Source organism: Plecotus auritus (genome assembly GCF_963455305.1).
Source record: "Plecotus auritus genome assembly, chromosome: 10".
Classification (NCBI taxonomy): domain Eukaryota; kingdom Metazoa; phylum Chordata; class Mammalia; order Chiroptera; family Vespertilionidae; genus Plecotus; species Plecotus auritus.
Genome location: NC_137785.1, coordinates 4,516,893 through 4,542,748, shown reverse-complemented (window position 1 = coordinate 4,542,748; position 25,856 = coordinate 4,516,893). Strand labels below are relative to the sequence as shown.

At 59.7% G+C, this 25,856-nt stretch overlaps 2 protein-coding genes across 3 annotated transcripts; both read right to left on the bottom strand.

Annotated features, from left to right (window-relative positions):
- Positions 1 to 190: 190 nt before the first annotated feature.
- PTPRH (protein tyrosine phosphatase receptor type H) lies at positions 191 to 21,787 on the bottom strand. The gene is made up of 20 exons (XM_080643828.1): positions 21,716 to 21,787; positions 19,699 to 19,732; positions 19,249 to 19,515; positions 17,552 to 17,809; positions 16,937 to 17,200; positions 15,187 to 15,444; positions 14,570 to 14,833; positions 13,701 to 13,970; positions 11,850 to 12,149; positions 11,232 to 11,498; positions 10,187 to 10,262; positions 10,041 to 10,073; positions 6,768 to 6,858; positions 5,910 to 6,000; positions 5,406 to 5,482; positions 5,183 to 5,317; positions 4,248 to 4,370; positions 3,905 to 4,065; positions 941 to 1,076; positions 191 to 825 (listed from the first exon to the last, which is right to left on the bottom strand). The coding sequence occupies exons 4-20, from the start codon at positions 17,700 to 17,702 to the stop codon at positions 697 to 699; spliced, it is 2,826 nt and encodes a 941-aa protein (XP_080499954.1). The 5' UTR covers positions 17,703 to 17,809; positions 19,249 to 19,515; positions 19,699 to 19,732; positions 21,716 to 21,787; the 3' UTR covers positions 191 to 696.
- A 983-nt stretch (positions 21,788 to 22,770) lies between these two features.
- TMEM86B (transmembrane protein 86B) lies at positions 22,771 to 25,578 on the bottom strand. 2 transcript variants are annotated; one of them, XM_080644708.1, is made up of 3 exons: positions 25,475 to 25,578; positions 24,887 to 25,145; positions 22,771 to 24,154 (listed from the first exon to the last, which is right to left on the bottom strand). In XM_080644708.1, exons 1-3 carry the CDS (start codon positions 25,523 to 25,525, stop codon positions 23,772 to 23,774), a joined length of 693 nt encoding a protein of 230 aa, XP_080500834.1. In that variant the 5' UTR covers positions 25,526 to 25,578; the 3' UTR covers positions 22,771 to 23,771. The 2 variants fall into 2 exon arrangements, with proteins under 2 accessions (XP_080500834.1, XP_080500835.1); XM_080644709.1 differs by having other exon boundaries at positions 24,887 to 25,142; positions 25,475 to 25,546.
- Between the last annotated feature and the right edge of the window lie 278 nt (positions 25,579 to 25,856).

Below are 25,856 nucleotides of genomic sequence, written 5' to 3'. Positions count from 1 at the left end.
CGTCCACATGGCTGTGGATGCGGGACTCTGGACCTTCTCGGCCATCCACACCTGCTCTTTTTCAGGTGCAAACCTGTGGGTCCCTCTAGCTACCTCCCTAGGACTCACGCCTCAGTGCCTGAAAATCCTATCCCCAGGACCCCACCCCCAGATTATTTCGAGACCCAGAAACCCACTGGGGCCAGTATTTCTGCAGAGAATAGTGATTTAATAAGTTATCGGATGGAGGGGGGAAATATGTACAGGGAGTGGGTGCTGGGAAACCTGAGGTCCTAGGAGATTTGGTTTCTGGAGTAAAAAGTAGGATCCTGCCTACCTGACTCCTTGGGTGGCCAGAATCCCGGGCCCTTACCTTCCTTCCTTCCTTCCTTCCTTCCTTCCTTCCTTCCTTCCTTCCTTCCTCAGAATCCAGCTTGTTTCTGGGAGACCCCGCAGCCCAAGGGGGCCCTGGTCTCCTCCTCCCGCCAAGAACTAGGACATCCTAGCCCCCACCCCTCCCCTCCTTCATGGAACCAGGATCCTGGCTCCCACCGGACCTCTCTCCACCAGGGCTGCCAGCCCCCCTCCTCCAGGGCCCAGGAGTCTGGGACCCCAGCCCCTTGCTCTCCCAGGGGTCCAGTAATCTGGGCTGAAGTCTGGATCCCGAGTGTGAGTCTGGCTGGGCTGGGGTCTCCGGGCCCTGAAGCTCAGCTTCCCCTAAACATCGACGGCTGCATCGTTCTCGAAGAGCAGGTTCTCGTATATGGCCGCGTTCTTCTGGGCCGGCGGCGGGCCCGACTGCTGCAGAAACCGGAGGAGGCACTGGTGCAGGAAGACGTACTGGGCCTGGGGGGGGGGGGGGTCAGGGGGCGCGGTGAGGGATGGCCCCCTGAGCCGTGGCCTGCTTGACCTTGGGATTCCACCTCCACCCGCCGCCCCATCCCCCACAGACCCCAGTCACCTCGGTCTGCACCATCAGGGGCCGACTCTCCCGCATCTTCTTCACAAAGCTGAAGGGTCCCACCACCCCCTCGCACTCCAGCTGCCGCAGCAGGACATCCAGGGCGATGAGGGTGCCCGTGCGGCCCACGCCGGCGCTGGGGAGGGACAGAAAGGGTCAGGGCACGGGAGGGATTTTTGAGACAGAGGGCAGGGGTCTGATTTTTTGTTTTGTTTTGTTTAATATATTTGTATTGATTTCAGAGAGGGAGGGAGAGGGAGAGAGAGATAGAAACATCAATGATGAGAGAGAATCGTTGACCGGCTGCCTCCTGCACGCCCTCTACTGGGGATCAAGCCTACAACCCAGGCATGTGCCCTTGGCCGGAACCAAACCTGGGACCCTTCCGTCCGCAGGCCGACGCTCTATCCACTGAGCCAAACTGGCTAGGGCTTATTTTTATATTATTATTATTATTTTTTTAAAGTCTTTTTTTTTTAAATATATTTTATTGATATTTTTACAGAGAGGAAGGGAGAGGGATAGAGAGTTAGAAACATCGATGGGAGAGAAACATCGATCAGCTGCCTCTTGCACACCTCCTACTGGGGATGTGCCTGCAACCAAGGTACATGCCCTTGACCGGAATCGAACCTGGGACCCTTCAGTCCGCAGGCCGACGCTCTATCCACTGAGCCAAACCGGTCAGGGCTTATTTTTATATTATTTTTTAAAATATATATTTTATTGATTTTTTTACAGAGAGGAAGGGAGAGGGAGAGAGAGTTAGAAACATCGATGAGAGAGAAACATCAATCAGCTGCCTCCTGCATATCCCCTACTGGGGATGTGCCCGCAACCAAGGTACATGCCCTTAACTGGAATCGAACCTGGGACCTTTCAGTCCGCAGGCCGACGCTCTATCCACGGAGCCAAACCCGTTAGGGCTCTATTTTATTTTTCAATTGATGTCAGAGAGAAGAGAGAGAGAGAGAGAGGGAAACATCAATGATGAGAGAGAATCATGGATCCACTGCCTCCTGCACACGCCCCACTGGGGATCGAGTCACAACCTGGGCATGTGCCCTTGACCGGAATCGAACCCGGGACCCTTCAGTCCACAGGCTGATGCTCTATCCACTGAGCCACACCAGCCAGGGCCAATAAAAAATGTTCAAACCCTGGCCAGTGCTGCTCAGTGGTTGAGCATCATCCCATGCACCAAAGGTCGCTGGTTCGATTCCGGGTCAGGACACGCGCCCCGGTTGTGGGCTTGATCCCCAGTAAGGGGCGTGCAGGAGGCAGCCGGTCGATGGGGACGATGTTTCTCTCTCTCACGGATGTTGCTCTTTCTCTCCCTCTCCCTTCCTCTGTCTCTAAAATCAATACAAACGTATTTTTAAAAAATTTACACATAAAATTCACCACTTTAAACAATGCGGGGCAAGCATGACCTCTGTCCCGTTTCCCAAACACTCATCTCCCCTGAAGGCGGCGCCATGGCCCTGGGGCGCTCACTGCCCACTCCCCTGGGCCTCCAGCCGCTGGCAACCGCAGCGTGTTCCCGGGCGGGCGCACTGGCCTGCCCTGCGCATTGCATGGAAACAGGGTCGCCCGCGGTGACCTGCCGCGTCTGGCTTCTCTCACTCGGCCTGCCGCTTCCAAGGGCCGCCCGGCGTCTCCTCACCCAGCGCTTCATGCCTTTTTAGGGCTCCAGCTAAGGCTCCGGAGTCAAGGCTCTGAGCAGCGAGGCTCCACCCCTCTGCCCTGGGGGGAAGGGACGGCAGTCTGCGGAGGCGCCTCCAGAGGGCGCTCTGCCGGGACCAGGCAGGGGTTAGCGCACCATCTGGCAGACAGGTTAAGCGCCCCACGCAAGCCCTGGATGGTGTGGCTCAGGGGATAGAGCGTCGGCCTGCGGACTGAAGGGTCCTGGGTTCGATTCCGGTCAAGGGCACACGCCCGGGGTTGCAGGCTCGGTCCTCAGTAGGGGGCGTGCAGGAGGCAGCTGATCAAGGATTCTCCTTCATCATTGATGTTTCTATCTCTCCCTCTCCCTTCCTCTCTGAAATCAATTAAGGCCAAAGAAGCACCATCCTGTACACCAGCAGGTCGCCGGTTCGATTCCCGGTCAGGGCACATGCCTGCGTTTCAAGCTCAATCTCCAGTGGAGGGTGTGCAGGAGGCAGGAAATGTTTCTCTCTCTCTCTTTCTCTCCCTCTCCCTTCCTCTCTCTCTAAAATCAATACAAACGTTAAAAACAGAGCGAGGCCCTAACCGGTTTGGCTCAGTGGATAGAGCGTCGGCCTGCGGACTCAAGAGTCCCAGGTTCGATTCCGGTCAAGGGCATGTACCTTGGTTGCAGGCACATCCCCAGTAGGGGGTGTGCAGGAGGCAGCTGATCGATGTTTCTCTCTCATCGATGTTTCTAGCTCTCTCTCCCTATCCCTTCCTCTCTGTAAAAAATCAATAAAATATACTAAAAAATAAAAATAAAAAGAGAGCGAGACCCAAGCAGAGGCTGGCTGTCACTCAGAAGCACCCCTTCCTCATCCTCCCTCCTCATCCTCCTCTGATTTACATTCCGGGAAATGTCACCTGCGGGGCTCCGGCATAAACAGGAACTGGATGGAGGGCTGAGGCTGGCACAGGAGCCCAAGGAGGAGTTTCAGATGCTTCTCCAAGCCTTCGTGGCTTCTCCTCCTGTTCTCCACCGTCCTCCCTGCTCCTCCTCCTCACTCAGGCCTTCTCCTCCTTTACCTTCTCGTTTTCTTTCCCACCTTCTCATCGGGACCCTCGTCCTCACGCTGCCTCCCTTACCTGTCTCCATCCCCTTCTCCCTCCTCTACCAGTTCCCTTGGACCCAAATAACCCCGTTTTTGGAGTCCCCAGGGGGCATCTCTCCCAAGGAATGTTCACACTTCCCCTGGGAGAGGGCGCCTGGGTCAGGGCACGGAGGCCCAAGGACAGGGTCGGGCTGGTCCTCACCTGCAGTGCACAATGGGGGGGCCTCCCCCGGGGTTGTTGTCCAGCCACTGCCTGAGCACCTTCCAGAAGGCCAGCAAGGGGTCCGGGGAGTGGGGGACGCCGTGGTCCGGCCAGGCCATGTAGTGGAACTGTCGCACGGACAGAGTCTTCTGCTCCTGCGTCTAGACCGAGGGTGGGTGGGGGGAGGGAGAGCTCAGAACGGGGGAGAGGAGCCTGGCTGCGGACTGGGCTGGGTTGGGGGGGCGGATCCCTGCGGCACCCCGTGGTCCCGGGGAGTTGTGGGGAGGGGACTTCCCGGAACGTCCTGGGGGAGGGATTGAGGTGGCGGGTGTGGGGGACTCACGTGTCGCAGCTTTAGGTCTCGGACTGTCCAGTTCTCCATCACCTTCTCCCCCTCCAGGGTCACCTGAAGGTGCCCGTGGGTGCAGGGCTGGGCATCCAGAGGCCAGTAATGCTCACACTTCACCTGGGGGAGGACTGCAGGGTCAGGGCACGGCGGGGGGCGGGGGGCAGGCAGGGAACCTGCCCAGACCCCTCCCCATGGCGGCTCTGTATGCAGGTCCTCCCTGGTCAGGAGGAGCCTGCCGGGAGCCAATTCCAGCATGTCATAATTACAAGAGTTTCATCGAAAGGTTGATGAAGCTTGGGGGCTCAACAAGGGCTGAGTCACACATGTAATTACCTGTTGGAGTGGTTAGAGGGCACTTCCCCCAAACCTGAATAGGATGATGGCTTGCTGCCAGACAGCGCAGGGCATCTTAATCTACATGTTATTGCCTCCTGCTGGCCAAACACCTGAACAGCTGTAGGCTATTCCCCAATCTGACATTGCTTCTGTACCCTACCCTTTGAAGTGTATTATCTCCACCTTGCCTTAGGACAACTTGTGTTAATAAAAAGCAAGGGTCCTGAGTCAAGGAGAGTCTTTAGCTCCTTTAGCTGAACCTCCTCTGACCCCCAATGCCTTTCAAAACTATCTTTCGTCTTTGGACTCCTGCTTGATCTACGCACAGCCTTTCTCCAGATTGCTGAACCCCTTCTTAATGCTGGGACAAGAACGCCGGCAGGAGCCATGGGTCCCAAGGTCATTGCGATCGGCCTCACCCCACAGGTGGACACGGGATGGGCTGGGGGCGATGGGGGAGGTTGGGGTCCCACGGGAGGGAATCCTGGGGTGTGAGTCAGGGTCCACACTGGGATCAGTGTCGGGGGGTGGGGAGGGGGTCACGGATGGAGCTTGGGGATCAGTCCCCCAGGTCCCTGCCGGCGTCTGCTCACCCGGCCCAACTCCACGCAGTTGGTCAGCATGACCAGGGTGTGGCTTTGCTGCTCCCACACCAGGCGCCAGAAGTCACCCACCGTCTGGGGCAGGGGGCCCTGGGTCGCAATGAACTCCTGGGGGCTCCAGAGACCCTGGGGGAGGGACACGGGCAGTGGTGACCCCTCCGGCCCTGAGCTTCTGAGGCCCCCTCGCACCCTCCCTGCTCCCCGCGGAACCTACAGGCATGAAGCTGGCGTTGATGTAGTCGGAGCCCGGGGCCCCTCCGAGGGACCGCAGGGGCACGCGGGACCAGTCGTCTGGGGATGAGGAGCGAGGCGGGCAGAGAGGGAGACAGGAGTCACACTGAGGGGCGGACAGACACCTGGAGCTCGCAGGGGGCGGAGCCTCAGCTGGAAGGACCGGCTGGGGACAGAGCCCACATGTCCCAGGGGGTAAGGGACGGGCCAGGGACAGGGTGCTGGCAAAGTCATGCCTGGGGACAAAGCCAGCAGCAGCTCAAGACTCACAGGCGGCTCCATGGTGGACCGTCGACCTATGAACCTGGAGGTCACGGTTCCATTCCCGGTCAAGGGCACGTGCCCGGGTTGCGGGCTGGATCCCCAGGGTGGGGCGAGCGAGCAGGAGGCAGCCGATCCGTGATTCTCTCATCATGGATGTTTCTCTCTCTCTCCCTCTCCCTCCCCCTCTGACATAAATAAAAATGTATTAAAAACACCGACTCACAGGGCAGCACGTTCCGGTAGCGGTTCTTGGCGCTGTTTTCTGGAGCTGAGGCCACCGTCTGGGACTGGCCGTGGCCCTCCAGGACCAGGCGCTGGGGCGCAGGCAGAGGAGGGGTGCGTGGTGTAAGGGTTCCTCCAGCTTCCCTGAAGGACACCCCCCTGGCTCCCTTGCCCCGCCCCCCCATTTACGCCTTGTGCCCTGGATCTGTGGCCCCCAGGAATGGAACGTGTGTGCACTGGGGGTGATTTAGGAGACGGTGGGGGCAAGAGGGCCGCCTAGAGAGGGGGTGTCAGGGAATCCAAGGTGTGTCTCTAGGGCTGACACAAGGCTCCCCACAGAGCCCACTGCCCCACCCCACCCCCCTGCTGCTCCCCTCCCCACCCCCACCCACCTGCTGCTCCTCTCCCCACCCCCCCACCTCCTCTCCCCACCCCACCCCCACCCACCTGCTGCTCCTCTCCCCACCCCACCCCCACCCACCTGCTGCTCCTCTCCCCACCCCACCCACCCGCTGCTCCTCTCCCCACCCCACCCACCCACCTGCTGCTCCCCTCCCCACCCCACCCACCCGCTGCTCCTCTCCCCACCCCACCCACCCACCTCCTCTCCCCACCCCACCCCCACCCACCTGCTGCTCCTCTCCCCACCCCACCCACCTGCTGCTCCTCTCCCCACCCCACCCACCCGCTGCTCCTCTCCCCACCCCACCCACCCACCTGCTGCTCCCCTCCCCACCCCACCCCCACGCACCTGCTGCTCCTCTCCCCACCCCACCCCCACCCACCTGCTGCTCCTCTCCCCACCCCACCTCCTCTCCCCACCCAACCCACCTGCTGCTCCCCTGCCCACCCCACCCACCTGGTACTCCTCAGCAAAGCCACAGTTGCTGTCCTTCTCATTTTTGCGGACGTGGTCAGCAAAGTCGGCCGCAGGGATATCCCTTGGGAAGCTGGAGGGGGGCACACAGGTTTTAGATGCCTTTAGCCCGTGCTGTTGGGCTGGGGGAAAGCTGCTTTCATTGCTGTCCACATCCCCGGAACGGACGTATCTCATAACCGGAAGCCTGGAGCCTCTGACGCCTCCCCCCACTTGCCCACACCTTCCGCCCGGCCTTGGCGACCACCCATCTATTCTCTGCATCTGTGATTCGCTTTCTTATTATTATCTTGAGGCTCCACATGTACGTGACATCACGCATCTGCCTCGCTCTGCCTGATGGACCTCCCTCAGCATAACCCTCAAGGTCCCTGGCTGGCACGGAGGGCTGCCTCCCCCTTCTCCTTCAGGCTAAGCAGATCCCACTGCGCGTAGGAACCATCTTTTCTTTCCTTTTATTTAAATTTTTTGTTTTTATTGTACTTTTTAAATATATTTTATTGATATTTCACATAGAGGAAGGGAGAGGGATAGAGAGCTAGAAACATCGATCAGCTGCCTCCTGCACACCTCCCACTGGGGATGTGCCCGCAACCAAGGTACATGCCCTTGACCGGAATCGAACCTGGGACCTTTCAGTCCGCAGGCCGACGCTCTATCCACTGAGCCAAACCAGTTTCGGCTCTTTCCTTTTATTTAGAGAGAGAGAGAGCAAAAGAAACACGGACGTGAAAACTGAACACCGACCGGCTGCCTCTTGCACGCCCCCTACCAAGGATCGAGCCCCAAACCCCAGCGTGTACCCTGACAGGGAATCGAACCAGCAACCTCTGGGTGCCCCGGACGGCGCCCCACCACCGGAGCCACAGAGACCAGGGCTATTCCATACATTCTCTCCCCGTTCACCTACGGATCGACATATCTTGGCGACTGTGAGTAACGCTGCAGTGCATAGGGGGGTTCGTATATCTTTCCAACAGAGTGATTTTCTTTCCTTCAGATAAATCCCTGAAGTGGAATTGCAGGATAAAGTAATAATAATAATAATAATATTAATGTGATTTTCATTCATCAGTTCCACTCCTGGATATATACGAGAGAGAGAATGGAAAGCAGTGTCTCAAAAAGATACGTGAGCCCTAACGGGTGTGGCTCAGTGGATAGAGTGTCGGCCTGCGGACTGAAGGGTCCCAGGTTCGATTCCGGTCAAGGGCACGTACCTTGGTTGCGGGCACATACCCAGTAGGGGGTGTGCAGGAGGCAGCTGATGGATGTTTCTCTCTCATCGATGTTTCTAACTCTCTATCACTCTCCCTTCCTCTCTGTAAAAAATCAATAAAATATATTAAAAAAAAAAAGGACAAACCGTGTATGGTTTTACCGAAACTTATTTCTCTCTCTCCCTCTCTTTCCCTCTCTCTGTCTCTCCCTTTTTCTCTCTCTTTCTTTCTTTCTTTTTTTCTTCCCAGTGAGTGGAAAAGAGGGGAGAGACAGAGAGAGAAACACATTGACGAGAGAGAGACACATGGATTGGCTAGCGAGGTACGTGCCCTTGACTGGAATTGAACCTGAGACCCTTCAGTCCGCAGGCTGACGCTCTATCCACTGAGCCAAACCGGTTTCGGCTAATTTAAAAGATTTTAAAATTGATTCTTAGAGAGAGAGGAAGCGAGAGGGAGAGAGAGAAGCATGGCAGCGATCGGCTGCCTCCTGCACGCCCCTCCCAGGATCCTGACCAGGAATGGAACCGGCCACTGCCTTCCCCCAGGGCTCCAGCCCCCTCCTTGCCTTCCTCTTTGGGACCCTCTCCTCTTTCCCTGGAACTTGTCAACGTGCTAACCGCCCTCATGAAAAAGAAATCTTCTGACCCCGTCACGGCAACTCCAGCTCTTTCTCGCTCCCTTCCTGTCAACGCTGTCTTTTCCTTTTTCTTCAAATATTTTTATGCCCTGGCTGGTGTGGCCCAGTGGATAGAGCGCCGGCCTGGCGAATGAAGGGTCCCGGGTTCAACTCCGGTCAAGGGCACAGGCCCGGGTTTCGGGCTCGATCCCCAGTAGGGGGCGTGCAGGAGGCAGCCCATTAATGATTCTCTCTCATCATGAATGTTTCCATCCATCTCTCTCTCTCTCCCTTTCTCTCTGAAATCAATCTATACGAATAAAAGGGTAATATGCTAATTAGACCAGGTGACCTTCCAGAAGTCCTTCCGGACAAAGCCATGGTAGCAGGGCTGAGGCAGAGGCCGTTAGGGGCAATCAGGCCAGGAAGGGAGGGCAGTTGGGGGTGATCAGGCTGGCAGGGGGGGGCAGTTGGGGGTGATCAGGCCAGCACGGGGGGGGGGCAGTTGGGGGCAAATAGGCTGGCGGGGGTGGCAAGTTGGGGACAAGCAGGCCAGCGGGGGGGGGGCAGTTGGGGGCAAGCAGGCCAGTGGGGGGGGGGCAGTTGGGGGTAAATGGGCCAGCACGGGGGGGGGGCAGTTGGGGTTGAACAGGCTGGCACGGGGGGGGGCAGTTGGGGGCAAATAGGCCGGCATGGGGGGGGGCAGTTGGGGGTGAACAGGCCGGCACAGGAGGGGGCAGTTGGGGGCAAATAGGCCAGCATGGGGGGGGCCGTTGGGGGCAAGAAGGCCAGAAGGGAGTGGCAGTTGGGGGCAAATAGGCTGGCAGTGGGGGACAGTTGGGGGCAAATAGGCTGGCGGGGGGGGGCAGTTGGGGGTGAGAAGGCTGGCGGGGGGGGCAGTTGGGGGCAAGCAGGCTGGCAGGGGGGGCAGTTGGGGGCGAGAAGGCCGGTGGGGGGGGGGCAGTTGGGGGCGAGCAGGCTGGCTGGGGGGCAGTTGGGGGTGAGCAGGCTGGCAGGGGGGGGCAGTTGGGGGCGAGAAGGCCGGTGGGGGGGGCAGTTGGGGGCGAGCAGGCTGGCTGGGGGGCAGTTGGGGGTGAGCAGGCTGGCAGGGGGGGCAGTTGGGGGCGAGAAGGCCGGTGGGGGGGGCAGTTGGGGGCGAGCAGGCTGGCTGGGGGGCAGTTGGGGGTGAGCAGGCTGGCAGGGGGGGGCAGTTGGGGGTGAGAAAGCCGGCAGGGGGGCAGTTGGGGGTAAGAAGGCCGGCGGGGGGGCGGGCATCAGGCCCGTCTGAGACAAGTGTGTGTGTGTGTGTGGGGGGGGTCTCTGGTCCTGCCCTATGACCCACGCAGTGCCCAGCGAACACCCCTTGATTTAACCTGACAGTGATCCTTTTGGATGCTCCCCCAACCGCCGGCTCACCTGGGTGCTGGCTCCTTCTGGCCCTTTTTATACCTGGGGAAAGGGTGTTGGGAGGAAAGGCTCAGGAGGTGAGGTTGGGACCAGCGGTGCTGATCCCTCCCTGCCCCCACCTCCAGGCTCTCGGTCAGCCGCGCGTGGAGTCTCACCTCTTCAGGAAGAAGATCAGCAGTCCCACCAGGGTGAAAAACAGCAGGACCCCGACAATGGCCCCAGCGATGACCCCTGGGGGAGGAGGCACGGGGAGCCGTTAGGGCCCATGTCCTAGCTCCTGACACCCCATCTCTCCTGCCTCCACCTTTTTTATTTTTAAATGTGTTTTTATTGATTTCAGAGAGGAAGGGAGAGGGAGAGAGAGAGAGAGAGAGAAACATCAATGATGAGAGAGAAACATCGATCGGCTGCCTCCTGCATGCCCCCTACTGGGGATCGAGCCCACAACCTAGGCATGTGCCCTTGGCTGGAATCGAACCCGGGACCCTTCAGTCCACAGGCCTACGCTCTATCCATTCAGCCGAACCAGCCAGGGATCATTGTACACTTTAAATGGGGGAGGCGTGCCCTGGCCGGTTTGGCTCAGTGGATAGAGAGAGGGTCAGCCTGTGGACTGAAGGGTCCCAGGTTCGATTCCAGTCGAGGGCACATGCCCGGGTTGTGGGCTCAGTCACCGGTGTGGGGGGTGTGTGGGAGGCGGTGGATCGGTGATTCTCTCTCGGCATTGATGTTTCTCTCTCTCTCCCCTTCCCCCTTCCTCTCGGAAATCAATAAAAATGTATTATAAAGAATTAAATAAATAAATGGGTGAGTTCTGTTATGGGACTTACACCTCAGTAGAACTTTTTTTTTTTTTTTAAATATATTTTATTGATTTTTTACAGAGAGGAAGGGAGAAGGATAGACAGTTAGAAACATCGATCAGCTGCCTCTTGCACACCCCCTACTGGGGATGTGCCCGCAACCAAGGTACATGCCCTTGACCGGAATCGAACCTGGGACCCTTCAGTCTGCAGGCCGACGCTCTATCCACTGAGCCAAACCGGTCAGGGCTCAGTAGAACTGCTTTAAAGAAAGCAGAAAGCTTTCACAAACAAGCAAACAACGAGGACCCCTGGGTAGGTAAGACGCCCGCACCACAGGGCCTGGGGGTGGGGGCGGGGCCTGGAGAGACTGCCCGTCCCCTGGGGCTGTGCTCACCTGCACTCTCCGTGTGGCAGGTCACCGAGGCCGCTGGGGCCCTCAGTCCGTCCCAGAGGGTCCTGACGGTGGCGGCGTAGGACTGAGCGGGCTGGAGGTCGGACACGGACACGCCCCTCCCGCAGAAGGCTCTGTCCCAGGAGCCCTGCTGCCCGCCCACCTGCAGCTCAAAGGCCTCATAGCCGCCCCGGGGGCAGGTCCAGGTCAGGGTGAGCCCATAGCCACCAGAGGTGCTGGTGCAGGAGGTGATGGTGACCGGGTCCGGGGCTGGGAGGAGGGGACAAGAGGGGTCGGTAGGTGCCAGCCAAGGTGGTGCTCCATCTCTTCCCCGCTTCACCGCCAGTGATGCCACTTCCATGACAACGACCATGAGCCCATGCTTCCCTTTCCCAAACCAAAATACTTCTTCGTCCCTCGCTTTCTAAATTCCCAAATGGACTCACAACAGGTCCCCACAAACTACAACTCCCATGAGCGCTCTGATTCTGGATCACCGCAGATTATACAGTCAGGGCCCCAAGGCCTGATGGGATTTGTAGTCCACTCATTTCTCATCCTCTACGAGCTCCCCGCCTCCCGCCCCCAAACCCCAAACAGGTAAAAGGGGGCCCATCTCACCTGTGGATGCGCGGAGGCTCTGTGTGGAACTGGCTACATCGCTCCTCTCTGCCCACACGCTGAAATTGTATGGAGTTCCGGGTTCCAGAGCCTCCACCACATACCAAGTCTCATTGGTCCTGGCTATCTGGTCGACCTGGTGTCCTTGCGAGTCTCCTTCCCTTTGGGGATCTCCCCCACTGGCCCACTGGACACAGTACATGTAGAGCTGAGAGCGGGGGTCTGCGGGGGCCTCCCACTGCAGGGCGATGGAGTTGTTGGTCTGAGTTTTCTTCTGCAGAGCTGTGACCTCGTTGGGAGCTGGGAATTGAGACAGACAACTCAAGGGGTGGATCCCCAAGGCCCCTCACCTCACGCCCCCTTCCCTGCAGAGCTGAGGTGCCCCAGCCATCGGATCGGCCTACTTCCCAAGGAGGGTGAACCACAGAAAAGAGGTGGGGACCATGCCGGGGTTCTTGTCCCAGCATTAAGAAGGGGTTCAGCAATCTGGAGAAAGGCTGTGAGTAGATCAAGCAGGAGTCCAAAGACGAAAGATAGTTTTGAAAGGCATTGGGGGTCAGAGGAGCTTCAGCTAAAGGAGCGAAAGTTCTCCTTGTCTCAGGACCCTTGCTTTTTATTAACACAACTTGTCCTAAGGCAGCGGTTCTCAACCTGTGGGTCGCGACCCCTTTGGGGGTCGAACGACTCTTTCACAGGGGTCGCCTAAGACATACTGCATATCAGATATTTACATTATGATTCGTAACATTAGCAAAATTACAGTTATGAAGTAGCAACGAAAATAATTTTATGGTTGGGGGTCACCACAACATGAGGAACTGTATTAAAGGGTCGCGGCATTAGGAAGGTTGAGAACCACTGTCCTAAGGCAAGGTGGAGATAATACACTTCAAAGGGTACGGTACAGAAGCACTGTCAGATTGGGGAATAGCCAAAACCGGTTTGGCTCAGTGGATAGAGCATTGGCCTGCGGACTGAAAGGTCCCAGGTTCGATTCTGGTCAAGGCATGTACCTTGGTTGGGGGCACATCCCCAGTAGGGAGTGTGCAGGAGGCAGCTGATTGATGTTTCTAACTCTCTATCCCTCTCCCTTCCTCTCTGTAAAAAATCAATAAAATATATTTTAAAAAAAAGATTGGGGAATAGCCTACAGCTGTTCAGGTGTTTGGCCAGCAGGAGGCAATAACATGTAGACTGAGATGCCCTGAGCTGTCTGGCAGCAAACACTCATCCTATTCAGGTTTGGGGGAAATGCCTTTCAGCCATTCCAACAAGTAATTACATATGTGACTCAGCCCTTGTTGAGTCCCCAAGTTCCATCAACCTTTCGATGAAACTCTTGTAATTATGACATGCTGGAATTGGCTTCCGGCAGGACCACCCTTCCAGACACAACACGTTTCTAGACGTTTCTGTTGACTTCAGTCTTCTTAGCCCAAATGGCCAAAGACTGAAGAGTTCCTGGTCCCATGCATCAGCAGTGCACCGAGTCCCTGAGGTCATTCTGCTTCCTCTCACACTGGGGACCCACACCTGCAGGCTGGGAGGCGGGGCCCCGTTGGATCCGCCAGTTCACCAGGACAAGCTGTGGGCGACTAGCTGGTGACTTTACTGACTCCTGGACAGCCAGGGGCTCTCTTCGTCCCCAAAGACAGACCCTCCAATCGGAAAACCCGGGTCGCTGAGGGCAGACACCCGCTAGGAGGCAGACCTACAAGCTCCAGGTCCGAGGAGGCTGGTGAGGGCTCGCCAAGCACAGTTCGTCTCCCAGGAACCTTGCAACATGCCCCCATCACTCTCCCCCCCGCTCCAGCCCAGCAGTGCTGGGCCCAGACCTAGACGGGGTCTCACCTGTGGCCCCCGTGCGGGTCTCGCTGCTGCTGTTGACCCCGTTCCTCTCCGCCCACACGGTGAAGGTGTACAGGCTCCCAGCTTCCATTGCTTTCACTGTGATCCTGGTATCCGGGGTGTCCTGGGGTCCGGTGGCAACACCGCCCTCCACGGTCCAGGAGACCCAGTAGGTATAGGGAGGGTGATCTGGGCCCTGGGGAGCTGTCCAGCTCAGGGTGATGGAGCTGGTGGTCTGGTCCTCGATCCGGAGACTTGTCACTGCATTGGGGACTGGCAGAAGGAACAGAGAGATAGTCAGGGCTCCACGCCCCTCGTCCGTAAGGTCCTCAACACAGTCATGTCCCTGTTCCCTGTGCAGCCAGCTTGTTAGGAAACACTTCCAGGGCCTGGCCGGGTAGTTCAGTGGGTTAGCGCGTCGGTCATCCCACTATGACAAGGTTGGGGTCCGATCCCCGGTCAGGGCACATACAAGAATCAACCAATGAATGCATCAAGGGGAACAACAAATCAGTATTTCTCTCACCTCTCTCTCTCTCTTCTTCTCTCTCTTTCTTTCTCTCACCGCCCACCCCCTCCCCTCTCTGTCTAAAATCAAGACATAGCCCGGCCAGCATGGCTCAGTGGTTGAGCGTCCATATATGAACCAGGAGGTCCCAGTTCGATTCCCAGCCAGGGCACAGGCCCGGGTGTCAGGCTTGATCCCTGGTGTGGGGCCTGCAGGAGGCAGCCGATCCACGATTCTCTCTCATCACTGATGTTTCTGTCTCTCTCCCCCGCTTTCCCTTCCTCTCCGAGATCAATAAAAATACATTCAAAAACAAAACCCAGGATAACGACGACAAAACAAATGCCCCCCCGCCCCCCGTCACCTGTGGCCGAGGGGCGAAGGGTCCGGGAGCTGCTGATGTTCCTGTTCTCCACCCACACGGCGAGCTCGTAGGCGGACCCGGGTTTCAGTCCGTCCACGGTGACACTGGTGTGTGCTGTGCTCTGGGTCCCAGTGTCACTACTGCCACCCGTCCACTCGACCCAGTAGGTGTAGCTGCGGTCGGGGCCCTGGGGCGGCTCCCAGCGCAGGCTGATGGAGCTGGTGGTCCGACTCTCCACGGTCAGGTCCCTGACGGGGTTGGGGGCTGAGACGGCAGCAGGAAGGCTCAGCGTCCACAGGGGAGCCGGTCATCGCTGACCCCCCCAGTTCCCAGTGGGGCCCCCGCCCCCGCCCCCGCCCTGGGTGCTAAGCAGAGACACCTCCCCTCCCCCAGTAGCATGATGGTCTAGAAAGCTCCCCAGCCCTAACTCCGAGGCAGGTGGACCCAGGGACAACCCTGGGCTGTGGCCGGCTCTCCTGGGGCCTGGCTGCCTCTCCTGGGCCCACAGAGGCCCAATGACCTGCCGGCTGCCCTGGGCTGGCCCAGCTCCCACCGGGTCCCAGCCGCCTCCTCCCACCCCCGGGGGGAACCCAGCCATCACACGGGGTGCGGCTGACCTGTGGAGGCCTCCTGGGTCTGCACGGAACTGTTGACTCCGTGCCTCTCCGCCCACACGGAGAACTGGTACAAGGTTGCGGGCGTGAGTCCCTCCACCGTGCACGTGATGTCTGTCATGTTCCGGGTCCCGTTCTTGCCATCCTCTCCCATGTACCGGACCCAGTAGGTGTAGCTTTGGGGGTCTGGGGCCTCCCAGCGCAGGCTGATGGAGCTGGTGGTCTGACTCTCCACGGTCAGGCCCCTGATGGGGTTGGGGGCTGAGGAGGGGACAGGAGGGGGGGTCAGCTGTGGTCTCTGGGGCCCACGTGTGCAGGCCTTCCTTCCCTGCTGGGCCCAGGAAGCCTGGGGCGGAGGCTAGACCCTCAAGTCCAACTGGCAGCTGTGCCCGGCCGGCGTGGCTCAGTGGTTGAGCATCCACCTAGGAACCAGGAGGTCACAGTTTGATTCCAGGTCAGGGCACATGCCCGGGTTGCGGGCTCAGTCCCCAGTGTGGGGCGTGAAGAGGCAGCCGATCCATGATTCTCTCTCCTCATGGATGTTTCTCTCTCTCTCGCCCTCTCCCTTCCTCTCTGAAATCAATAAAAATCTATTTTTTAAAAATGGCAGCCGTGACTTCCAGGTGACAGCGAGCCCTAGCCAGGTGGGTCAGGTGGTGGAATGTCCTCCCGTGCACCCAAAGGTTTCGGGTTTGATTCCGGGTCAGGGCACATGCCTAGGTTGTGGGTTTGATCCCATGTGAGGCTCATGTGGTAGGCAACGGATTGATGTTTCTCTCTCACATCGATGTTTCTCTCTCTCTTTCTCTCTCTCTCTCTCTCTCTCCTTTCCTCTCTCTCGGAATCAATAAACATATCCTTGGATGAGGATAAACAAGCACATAAATAAGTAGTGAAATACACACACCCTGAGTTCCACGAATTGGGATGAAGTTAACCCTGAACAAACATTCACTGGTCTTTTTACGTGACCACGGATCACAATGATCGCATGTTGAATGAATCCATGGCCTGGAGAAACGCTCTCTACAACGAAGGTCCGGTTTCTTCTCACGGAGATCAATGTGGCTGATAGAAGCCTTGAAGGTAGAGGCAGGGCCTCCATTCTCTTCCTTTTTTAAATATTTTTTTTTTTATTGATGTCAGAGAGGAAGGGAGCGGGAGATAGAAACATCAACGATGAGAGAGAATCATGGATTGGCTGCCCCCCCGCCAGCCCCCTACTGGGGATCAAGCCCGCAACACGGGCATGTGCCCTTGACTGGAATCAAACCCGGGACCCTTCAGTCCGCAGGCCGGCGCTCTACCCACTGAGCCACACCGACCAGGGCGGGATGTTCTTTCTTCATCTCCTGGTCAACGTGACCCAAAGAGGAGCCGGTTGGAGACTCTGCCACCTTCTGATGATTCACCACATCCACCTATCACTTCCCTCGGGGAGAAAAAAAATCACACAAAAAGGCCCAGCCAGCGTGGCTCAGTGGTGAGCGTCCTCAACCTATGAACCAGGAGGTCACTGTTCCATTCTATCCCGGGTCAGGGCACATGCCGATCCCCAGGAGGGGACTTGGAAGAGACAGCTGGTCAATGATCCATGATTCTCTCTCATCATTGATGTTTCTGTCTCTCTCCCGCTCCCTTCCTCTCCGAGACCAATAAAAATATATCTATATTTTTAAAATGAAAACAAAAAAACAAAACAAACAGGATAATGACGACACAACAAATGCCCCCCCCCCCCCCCCCCAGTCACCTGTGGCCGCGGGGCGAAGGGTCCGGGAGCTGCTGATGTTCCTGTTCTCCACCCACACGGCGAGCTCGTAGGCGGACCCCGGTTTCAGTCCGTCCACGGTGACACTGGTGTGTGCTGTGCTCTGGGTCCCAGTTTCACTACTGCCACCCGTCCACTCGACCCAGTAGGTGTAGCTGCGGTCGGGGCCCTGGGGCGGCTCCCAGCGCAGGCTGATGGAGCTGGTGGTCCGACTCTCCACGGTCAGGTCCCTGACGGGGTTGGGGGCTGAGACGGCAGCAGGAAGGCTCAGCGTCCACAGGGGAGCCGGTCATCGCTGACCCCCCCAGTTCCCAGTGGGGCCCCCGCCCCCGCCCCCGCCCTGGGTGCTAAGCAGAGACACCTCCCCTCCCCCAGTAGCATGATGGTCTAGAAAGCTCCCCAGCCCTAACTCCGAGGCAGGAGCACCCAGGGACAACGCTGGGCTGTGGCCGGCTCTCCTGGGGCCCGGCTGCAGGTCCGGCCCACGGAGGCCCATTGACCTGCCGGCTGCCCTGGGCTGGCCCTGCTCCCACCGGGTCCCAGCCGCCTCCTCCCACCCCCGGGGGGAACCCAGCCATCAGATGGGGTGCGGCTGACCTGTGGAGGCCTCCTGGGTCTGCACGGAACTGTTGACTCCGTGCCTCTCCGCCCACACGGAGAACTGGAACGAGGTTGCGGGCGTGAGTCCCTCCACCGTGCACGTGACGTCTGTCGTGTTCCGGGTCCCGTTCTTGCCATCCTCTCCCATGTACCGGACCCAGTAGGTGTAGCTTTGGGGGTCTGGGGCCTCCCAGCGCAGGCTGATGGAGCTGGTGGTCTGACTCTCCACGGTCAGGTCCCTGACGGGGTTGGGGGCTGAGGAGGGGACAGGAGGGGGGATCAGCTGAGGTTTCTGGGGCCCACATGTGCAGGCCTTCCTTCCCCACTGGGCCCAGGAAGCCTGGGGCGGAGGCTAGACCCTCAAGTCCAACTGGCAGCTGTGCCCGGCCGGCGTGGCTCAGTGGTTGAGCATCCACCTATGAACCAGGAGGTCACGGTTCGATTCCAGGTCAGGGCACATGCCCGGGTTGCGGGCTCCATGCCAGGTGTGAGGCGTGCAGAAGGCAGCTGATCCATGATTCTCTCTCATCATTGATGTTTCTCTCTCTCTCCCTCTCCCTTCCTCTCTGAAATCAACAAAAATGTATTAAAAACAAACAAACAAACAAACAAATGAATACATAATGGAATACACCCACGGAGTTCGAAGAATTGGGACGCAGGTCAGCCTGTACAATCTCTCACCGGTCCTCCCTACTACCTGGGCCACAGGTCACAATGACACGCTGACTCCGCTGAGCTAAGGAACTCGCTCTCTGCAGCGCACGTCCCCTTCCCTCTGACTGAGGCCAGTGAGGCTGATAGAAACCTGGCACGTACAGGCGGGCCCCCATTCTCTTTCTGTGGGTGTACGAACCTGCCGTGCTCGCCTGTGGGTGCTCCAGGCCCACCAGACACCTCCCTCCCAAAACCAAACAACCGCCCTGGCCAGTGTGGCTCAGTGGGTAGAGTGTCGGCCTGTGGACCGAAGGGTCCCAGGTTCGATTCCGGCCAAGGGCACATGCCCGGATTGTGAGCTCGATCCCCAGTAGGGGGCGTGTAGGAGGCAGCCAATCAATGATTCTCTCTCATCATTGATGTTTCTCTCTCACTCTCCCTTCCTCTCTGACATCAATAAGTAAATATATTTTTTAAAAATAAAAATATAGCCCTGACTGGTTTGGCTCAGTGGATAGAGCATCGGCCTGTGGACTCAAGGGTCCCAGGTTCGATTCCGGTCAGGGGCATGTGCCTTGGTTGCGGGCGCATGCCCAGTGGGGGGTGTGCAGGAGGCAGCTGATCGATGTTTCTCTCTCATTGATGTTCCTAGCTCTCTATCCCTCTCCCTTCCTCTCTGTAAAAAGTCAATAAAATATATTAAAAAATATATATATGTTTTATTGATTTTTTTATAGAGAGAAAGGGAGAGGGAGAGAGAATTAGAAACATCAATGAGAGAGAAACATCAATCAGCTGCCTCCTGCACACCCCCCACTGGGGATGTGCCCGCAACCAAGGCACATGCCCTTGACCGGAATCGAACCAGGGACCCTTCAGTCCGCAGGCCGACGCTCTATCCACTGAGCCACACCGGTTAGGGCTAAAAAAAAAGTTTTATTAAAAACACATACATACACACACACACATACACATACACACATACATACACACACACACACACCAACCACAACAGGTTACGCGGGGGCTGCTCTCACCTGTGCTGGCATTGAGGGTCTCCTGAGCGCTGTTGGCTCCACCTCCCTCCACCCACACGGAGAACTCATAGCGGGTCGCGGGTGTGAGTCCCCTCGCCGTGTAAGTGACGTCTGTCGTGTTTTTGGTCTCGTTTGTGCCACCCTCTCCGGTGCACCTGACCCAGTAGGTGTAGGTGTAGTTCTGCGGGTCTCCCGGGGGCTCCCAGCTCAGGGTGACGGAGCTGCTGGTCTGATTCCACACCTTCAGGTTCCTGACGGGGCCGGGTGCTGGGAATCGGGAAGCGAGGCTGGGTGTGGGCAGGGGAGCACACAGGACTCCCTCATCCCCTCCCATCAGCGCCTGCCCGGGATCCTTGCCCCCTCCATGGAGACCCCCCCCCCAAAGCTCATGCATGAGACTTGAGGTGCTCCCTCTCTGGGTGGGTGGTGGACTCAGCAAGGATCCCTCACCTGCTGTCCTGGCTCCGGTCCAGACGCACAGGCCCTGGGGGAGCGGAGGGGACAGTCAGAGCCCGGCCTCACCTCCAGGCTCAGGTGAGACTGTGGGGCGGGGGGCAGCCTGCACCCTCCCAGCCTCAGCCCCCCCCCGAGAGGCACAGCCGGGGGAGGGACACTGGGAGCACGGGACTCCTCCCCCAGGCTCAGCCTTGACAAAGGTCACCCCAAGGCCAGCTGCCTTTACTGGGTGTGTGGGGAGGGCAGGGCGGGGCTGCAGGGACCCAGGAGCTGGCTGGACACCTGCCCTCCACCTGCTCGGATAAGGCCAGGCCCAGAGATAAAGAATGGGGGCCCGCCTGTTCACTTCCCGAAAAGTATGGCCGACTAGAAGCATAAAAGTAAGCAAGGTATTGCTGGTAAAAATAATAATAATAATAATAATAATAATTAAAAAGGAAAAGAAAAGAAGAAAAGTCATCAACAAACTGGAAATGGGGGAGAGACAGGCTGGGGACCAGGGGCCAGATAACCAGTCTGATGGTGTCTGAGGCTGGGGGCCTGGGCTCCTGGGTCTGAAGGAGGAGGGACTGGGGGCCTGGGCTCCTGGGTCTGAGGGAGGAGGGGCTGGGGGCCTGGGCTCCTGGGTCTGAGGGAGGAGGGACTGGGGGCCTGGGCTCCTGGGTCTGAGGGAGGAGGGGCTGGGGGCCTGGACTCCTGGGTCTGAGGGAGGAGGGGCTGGGGGCCTGGCCTCCTGGGTCTGAGGGAGGAGCGGCTGGGGGCCTGGGCTCCTGGGTCTGAGGGAGGAGGGACTGGGGGCCTGGGCTCCTGGGTCTGAGGGAGGAGGGCTGGGGGCCTGGGCTCCTGGGTCTGAGGGAGGAGGAGGGCTGGGGGCCTGGACTCCTGGGTCTGAGGGAGGAGGGACTGGGGGCCTGGGCTCCTGGGTCTGAGGGAGGAGGGAGGGACTGGGGGCCTGGGCTCCTGGGTCTGAGGGAGGAGGGACTGGGGGCCTGGGCTCCTGGGTCTGAGGGAGGAGGGACTGGGGGCCTGGGCTCCTGGGTCTGAGGGAGGAGGGCTGGGGGCCTGGGCTCCTGGGTCTGAGGGAGGAGGAGGGCTGGGGGCCTGGACTCCTGGGTCTGAGGGAGGAGGGACTGGGGGCCTGGGCTCCTGGGTCTGAGGGAGGAGGAGGGCTGGGGGCCTGGACTCCTGGGTCTGAGGGAGGAGGGACTGGGGGCCTGGGCTCCTGGGTCTGAGGGAGGAGGGAGGGGCTGGGGGCCTGGGCTCCTGGGTCTAAGGGAGGAGGGAGGGGCTGGGGGCCTGGGCTCCTGGGTCTGAGGGAGGAGGGCTGGGGGCCTGGATCTCAGGGTCTGAGGGAGGAGGGGCTGGGGCCTGGACTCCTGGGTCTGAGGGAGGAGGGCCTGGGGGCCTGGATCTCAGGGTCTGAGGGAGGGGCCGGGGCCGGGGCCGGGACTGCAGGGCATTTTAACCCAGAATTTACTCTCACCCGGAACAGGACATACCTAGGAGCCCAGGTGTAAGACTCCCCAACAATCTCCCGGAACCTGGACCCTTGCTTTCTTCTCCGGGGAACCTTCCGCCCTTTCCCTCAGGACCCGAGTTCAGGGAGCCCAGTTCCCCATCCCGCAGACGCAGCACTGGCGCCCTCCCCGCTGCCCCTCCCAGAGGCCCCACTCACCAGCAGCACCAGGCTCCCCCAGGCCCCGAGGCCCCCCCCAGCCCCCGTCATGCCTGCGGTGATCCTTGCGCCCTCGGCGGGACCCAGGTGACCAGTACGGGCCCTTCCACCTGCTGGACTTTAAATGCAGGCATTTCCCCTTTCCCAGCCCCGGGACCGCGAGGCCACAGGTCGGGTCGGGGAGGGAGGAGGAGGAAGTGGAAGCTCCAGGGAGAGCGCCCGCCCCGCCCCGTCCTCGGCCCGGGTCGCGGCCTCCGGACCCTCCTTTGCCCCCGAGGGAGACGCCGGGGCGCGCACAGTTGTGCGCAGGAGGTGCGCACGCGGCCCCAGCCCGACCTGGCTCTGCTCCAGCTACCCCGAGGCTGTGCATGTGGGGTGTGGGCACCCCAGGCGGTTCCGGACGCCAGGGTCTCTGCACGTGCGGGTCCCTGCGTCTGGCAAGTGCTTCCAGCATCGGCCCTGCCGCCGCGGGCCGCCCCCGGGGACGGAGCACCCCCTCCGGCGGGAGCTCACCCAGCGAATCTCTGAGCATCGCCCTCGGAGCAGCGCGTGGGGGGCTGTCCTCGCTGCAGCCCCTGGGCCCGCGCGGAGGCTCCGGACCCCTCGCGGCTGAGTGGGGACTGGAATCTGCGGGTCGGGTTCATGCGAGACCGCGACCCGGGCTCGGTTCCGCGCAGGCGCGCTGCGTCCGCCTGCCCGCACATGGGACGAGGTCTTTATTTTTTTTCCTTTTTTCTTTTTATTTCTTCTATGTGGGATGGTTGATCTTGAGCCTGCAGGGAGCAAGCTGGCTCCAGACTTCTCCAAGTCCACATTTTTTTGCCTCCGATTCTTACGTGTCCAAGGACGGGGAACCACAGACACGCCTTTGTAGGAGGGTATTATTATTATTATTATTATTATTATTATTTTATTATTATTGATTTCAGAGAAGAAGAGATAGAAACATCCATGATGAGAGAGAATCATGGACCGGCTGCCTCCTGCACACGCCCCACTGGGGATGCAGCCCCCAACCCGGGCATGTGCCCTCACAGGGAATCGAACCTGCGACCCTTCAGTCCGCAGGTGGTCGCTCTGTCCTCGGAGCCAAGCCGGCCAGGGCTGGGACCAGGTCTCCCTGCAACTCGCGCTGGGGAACCAGCCCCGACTCCCGCCTCACCCCTCCCTTCGGCCCTCCCCAGCCAGGCTCGGAGGATCCAGGGAATCAACGGGCGCCCCAGCCACGTTGCAGGAGGATGCAGGGGTGAGGGTGGGGGAGTCCTGGCTCACTTCTCTCACCAACTGAGGAAGAAATAGAGCAGGACTCAGGGCGGCCTGCGGAAGGGGGGGTCCTGGTGACATCAAGGCCCCCAGCTCATTTCCCCAAAGCTGCCACCACACCCTGGGGTCCCTGGTAAAGCCATAGCTGCCTTTATTTACATTTTTTCTTTCTTTAACTTTTATACATTCATTCATTCATTCATTCAGTTATTTAGTTATTGCTTTCGGAGAGGAAGGGAGAGGGAGAGAGAGATGGAAACATCAATGATGAGCCTTAACGGGTTTGGCTCAGTGGATAGAGTGTCGGCCTTCGGACTGAAAAGTCCCAGGTTCGATTCCGGTCAAGGGCATGTACCTTGGTTGCGGGCACATCCCCAGTAGGAGGTGTGCAGGAGGCAGCTGATCGATGTTTCTATCCCTCTCCCTTCCTCTCTGTAAAAAAAATCAATAAAATACATTTTTTAAAAAAGGAAAAATTTTGCCTGGCCAGTGTGCCTCATTGGTTAAGCCTTGACTCAGGAACCAAGAAGTCACCTGTTCGATTCCCAGTCAGGGCACATGCCCAGGTTGCTGGCTTGATCCCCAGTAGGGGGCGTGCAGGAGGCAGCCAACCCATGATTCTCTCTCATCATTGATGTTTCCCTCTTCCTTCCTCTGTCTCTAACCTCAGTAAACACATGGATGTTTTCAAATAGAAATTTTTGTTTTAAGGAAGAAAAAGAAGAAATACCTTTTTGCTGTGACTGTGACCACGCCTCCCGCCCCTCCCCACATAAAGGAGATATTTCCTGGTTCCCTTTACTCTGGCAACAGGGAAATAGATCCAGGCCAGAGGGAGGGGCCAGCGGACTGGGGAGGCTCAGGAGCTCACAGGAGCGGGCAGGGCTTGGGGAGGCCTGGGCCTGGCTGAGGGGCCTGGAACCCGGAATCAGAACCGAGGGAAGGTGTTCGCCACTCGGCGGTGCCCCCGGAATTCTGCCAGCGGTTCCCACAGGTGGACGGAGGCCTGCAGACGGGAGTCCGGGAGCCCGCTCAGCCTCCACGGGCGGCTCCCGGTCTGGGCCCGGCTGGAAGGCCCGGGTCCCTGCACGAGGGGAGTGGGTGGACGCCGGCCCGTCGGGGCCCCCGGTCAGTGGGTCTTGAGCTTGGGGCTCTGGAAGGCCGACAGGGTGATGAGCAGCTGGGCGGCGTAGTAGGAGGCCATGATCAGCAGGCGGCCGGGGGCCAGCGGCTGGATGAAGGTGTGCCAGCACAGCAGGGAGTCGGAGGCGACGAAGAGCAGGGCGCCCCAGCGGGCGCTCCCGCCCCTGGCCAGGCCGCGCCACAGCATGGTGGACAGGGCCAGCGCGTAGGCCGCCAGGGGCGGGACCAGGTCCGGCGGGAGGTGCAGCAGCAGGAGGCCCGAGAACGGCAGCGAGGCCAGGACGATGGGCAGCAGGAGGCCGGGCCGCAGGGGTCTGAAGCCGAAGGCACAGGCGTACAGCAGCTGGGCCATGCCGAAGGCGAGGACACCTGGAGGACAGGGGGTGGGGCACCCGTGAGACCTGCTTCCCTGCGTGGCCCCTGCCAGCTCCCAGGGCCCCCTGGCGGTCCCGCTCCCCCCTGCCCTTGGGCCATGCGGTGTCCGGGGTCTGTCCTTCCTCTGCTCAGAACTGTCCCTGGACCCTCACGTCTCTGCTCCCCACTGGGCTTCAGCATGGAGTCTGTGTGGACGCACACACCGGGCACACCCACCCCAGGGCCTTTGCACCTGCTGGCCCCTCTGCCTAGACCAGGGGTGGGCAAACTTTTTGACTCGAGGTCCACAATGGGTTCTTAAACTGGACCAGAGGGCCGGAACAAAAGCATGGATGGAGTGTTTGTGTGAACTAATATAAATTCAAAGTAAAGGAGCGGAGGGGAGAGCAAGAGAACCCTCCGCTCTTGCGACTCTGCGGGCCGGATAGAACAGCTGAACGGGCCGGATCCAGCCCGCGGGCCGTAGTTTGCCCACGGCTGGCCTAGACCATCCGTCCTTCCCGAACCCCCTTCTCTGTGAGACTGTCCTACTCAAGACTGCGACACGGGGACCCACCCCCCTTCCTCCACTCACCCCTGCTCAGGTCAGGCTGAGCTCCCCGAGGCGGGGGTGGGGTGTGTCGCACGCCCCTGGCTCCCGGCACAGGCTCTCAGGGAGTCGCCCCTGCACCCGGCGCCCCTAGTGCGGGTCCGAAAGGGACAGTGCGGCCCGCTCACCCCGCTCACCATAGAGGAAGTACTCGGGCCAGAGGAGGAAGACATCCCCGAGGGCCGAGAAGAGCAGGGCCACCTGCAGGCGAAGGCTGCAGCCCCCGCCGGAGCCGGAGCCGGAGCCGGGGCCCGCCCGCAGGAGCCCCACCAGGCACAGCACCGGCAGGCACTTGACCAGGGCGCCCACCCTGGACGGCGGGTCCTCAGGGATCCAGAGGAGGAAGTAGGCGGTGCAGGTGAGGAAGAAGGGGCTCAGGCTGCCCAGGTGCGGCTGCTTCCAGACAAGGCACGGCTCAGCCCCGGGAGGAGGCTCCAGCCACCCCCAGCCCTGGCCAGGACTCGGGACTCGGGTCTCGGGGCTCCCACCCCACCCCAACTCAGGGCCCCCAGGACAGGCCCCACCTGGCCAGGACACAGGTCTCGGGGCTCCCACCCCCACTCAGGGCCCCCACCCCACCCCACCCCCACTCAGGGCCCCCAGGACATCCAGCCCCAGAGAACCCAGGCTCTGGGGAGGCCAAAACCCCCAATTCCTCCAGCCTACTAGGGTCCCCGGAGCCCAGGCCCAGCCCGAGCCCCCCTCCCGCACTCAGGGGCTCTCACTTGGGCTGAGGAGTGAGGGTTGCGGGACGGCCCCTCTTTCCGGACGTCCATGACAGCCTGAGACCCCCCCACAGAGTGACTGGAGCCTGGGCACCAGTGGCTTTGGGGGTGGAGGGCGGCGTGCGGTTACACGTTAACCCGGGAGCGTCCTGTGGACTCTGGGACTGATAACAGCCCAGGGAGATGCGGCCCGCGCCCAGGGATGGCTCCGACTGGCACCTACAGATAAGGTGCCCATCCTGAAGCGGGGTCCCTCCTCCCCAAATGCCCCTGCCCTGGACCCCCGGGACCAGGTTTCCTCCCCATCGCTGTGGGCTGTGGGGGCCAATTCCCCTCGCAGCCCCGGGCACAGCCAGGCCCAGCCCTCCTTCCCCAGGGGATG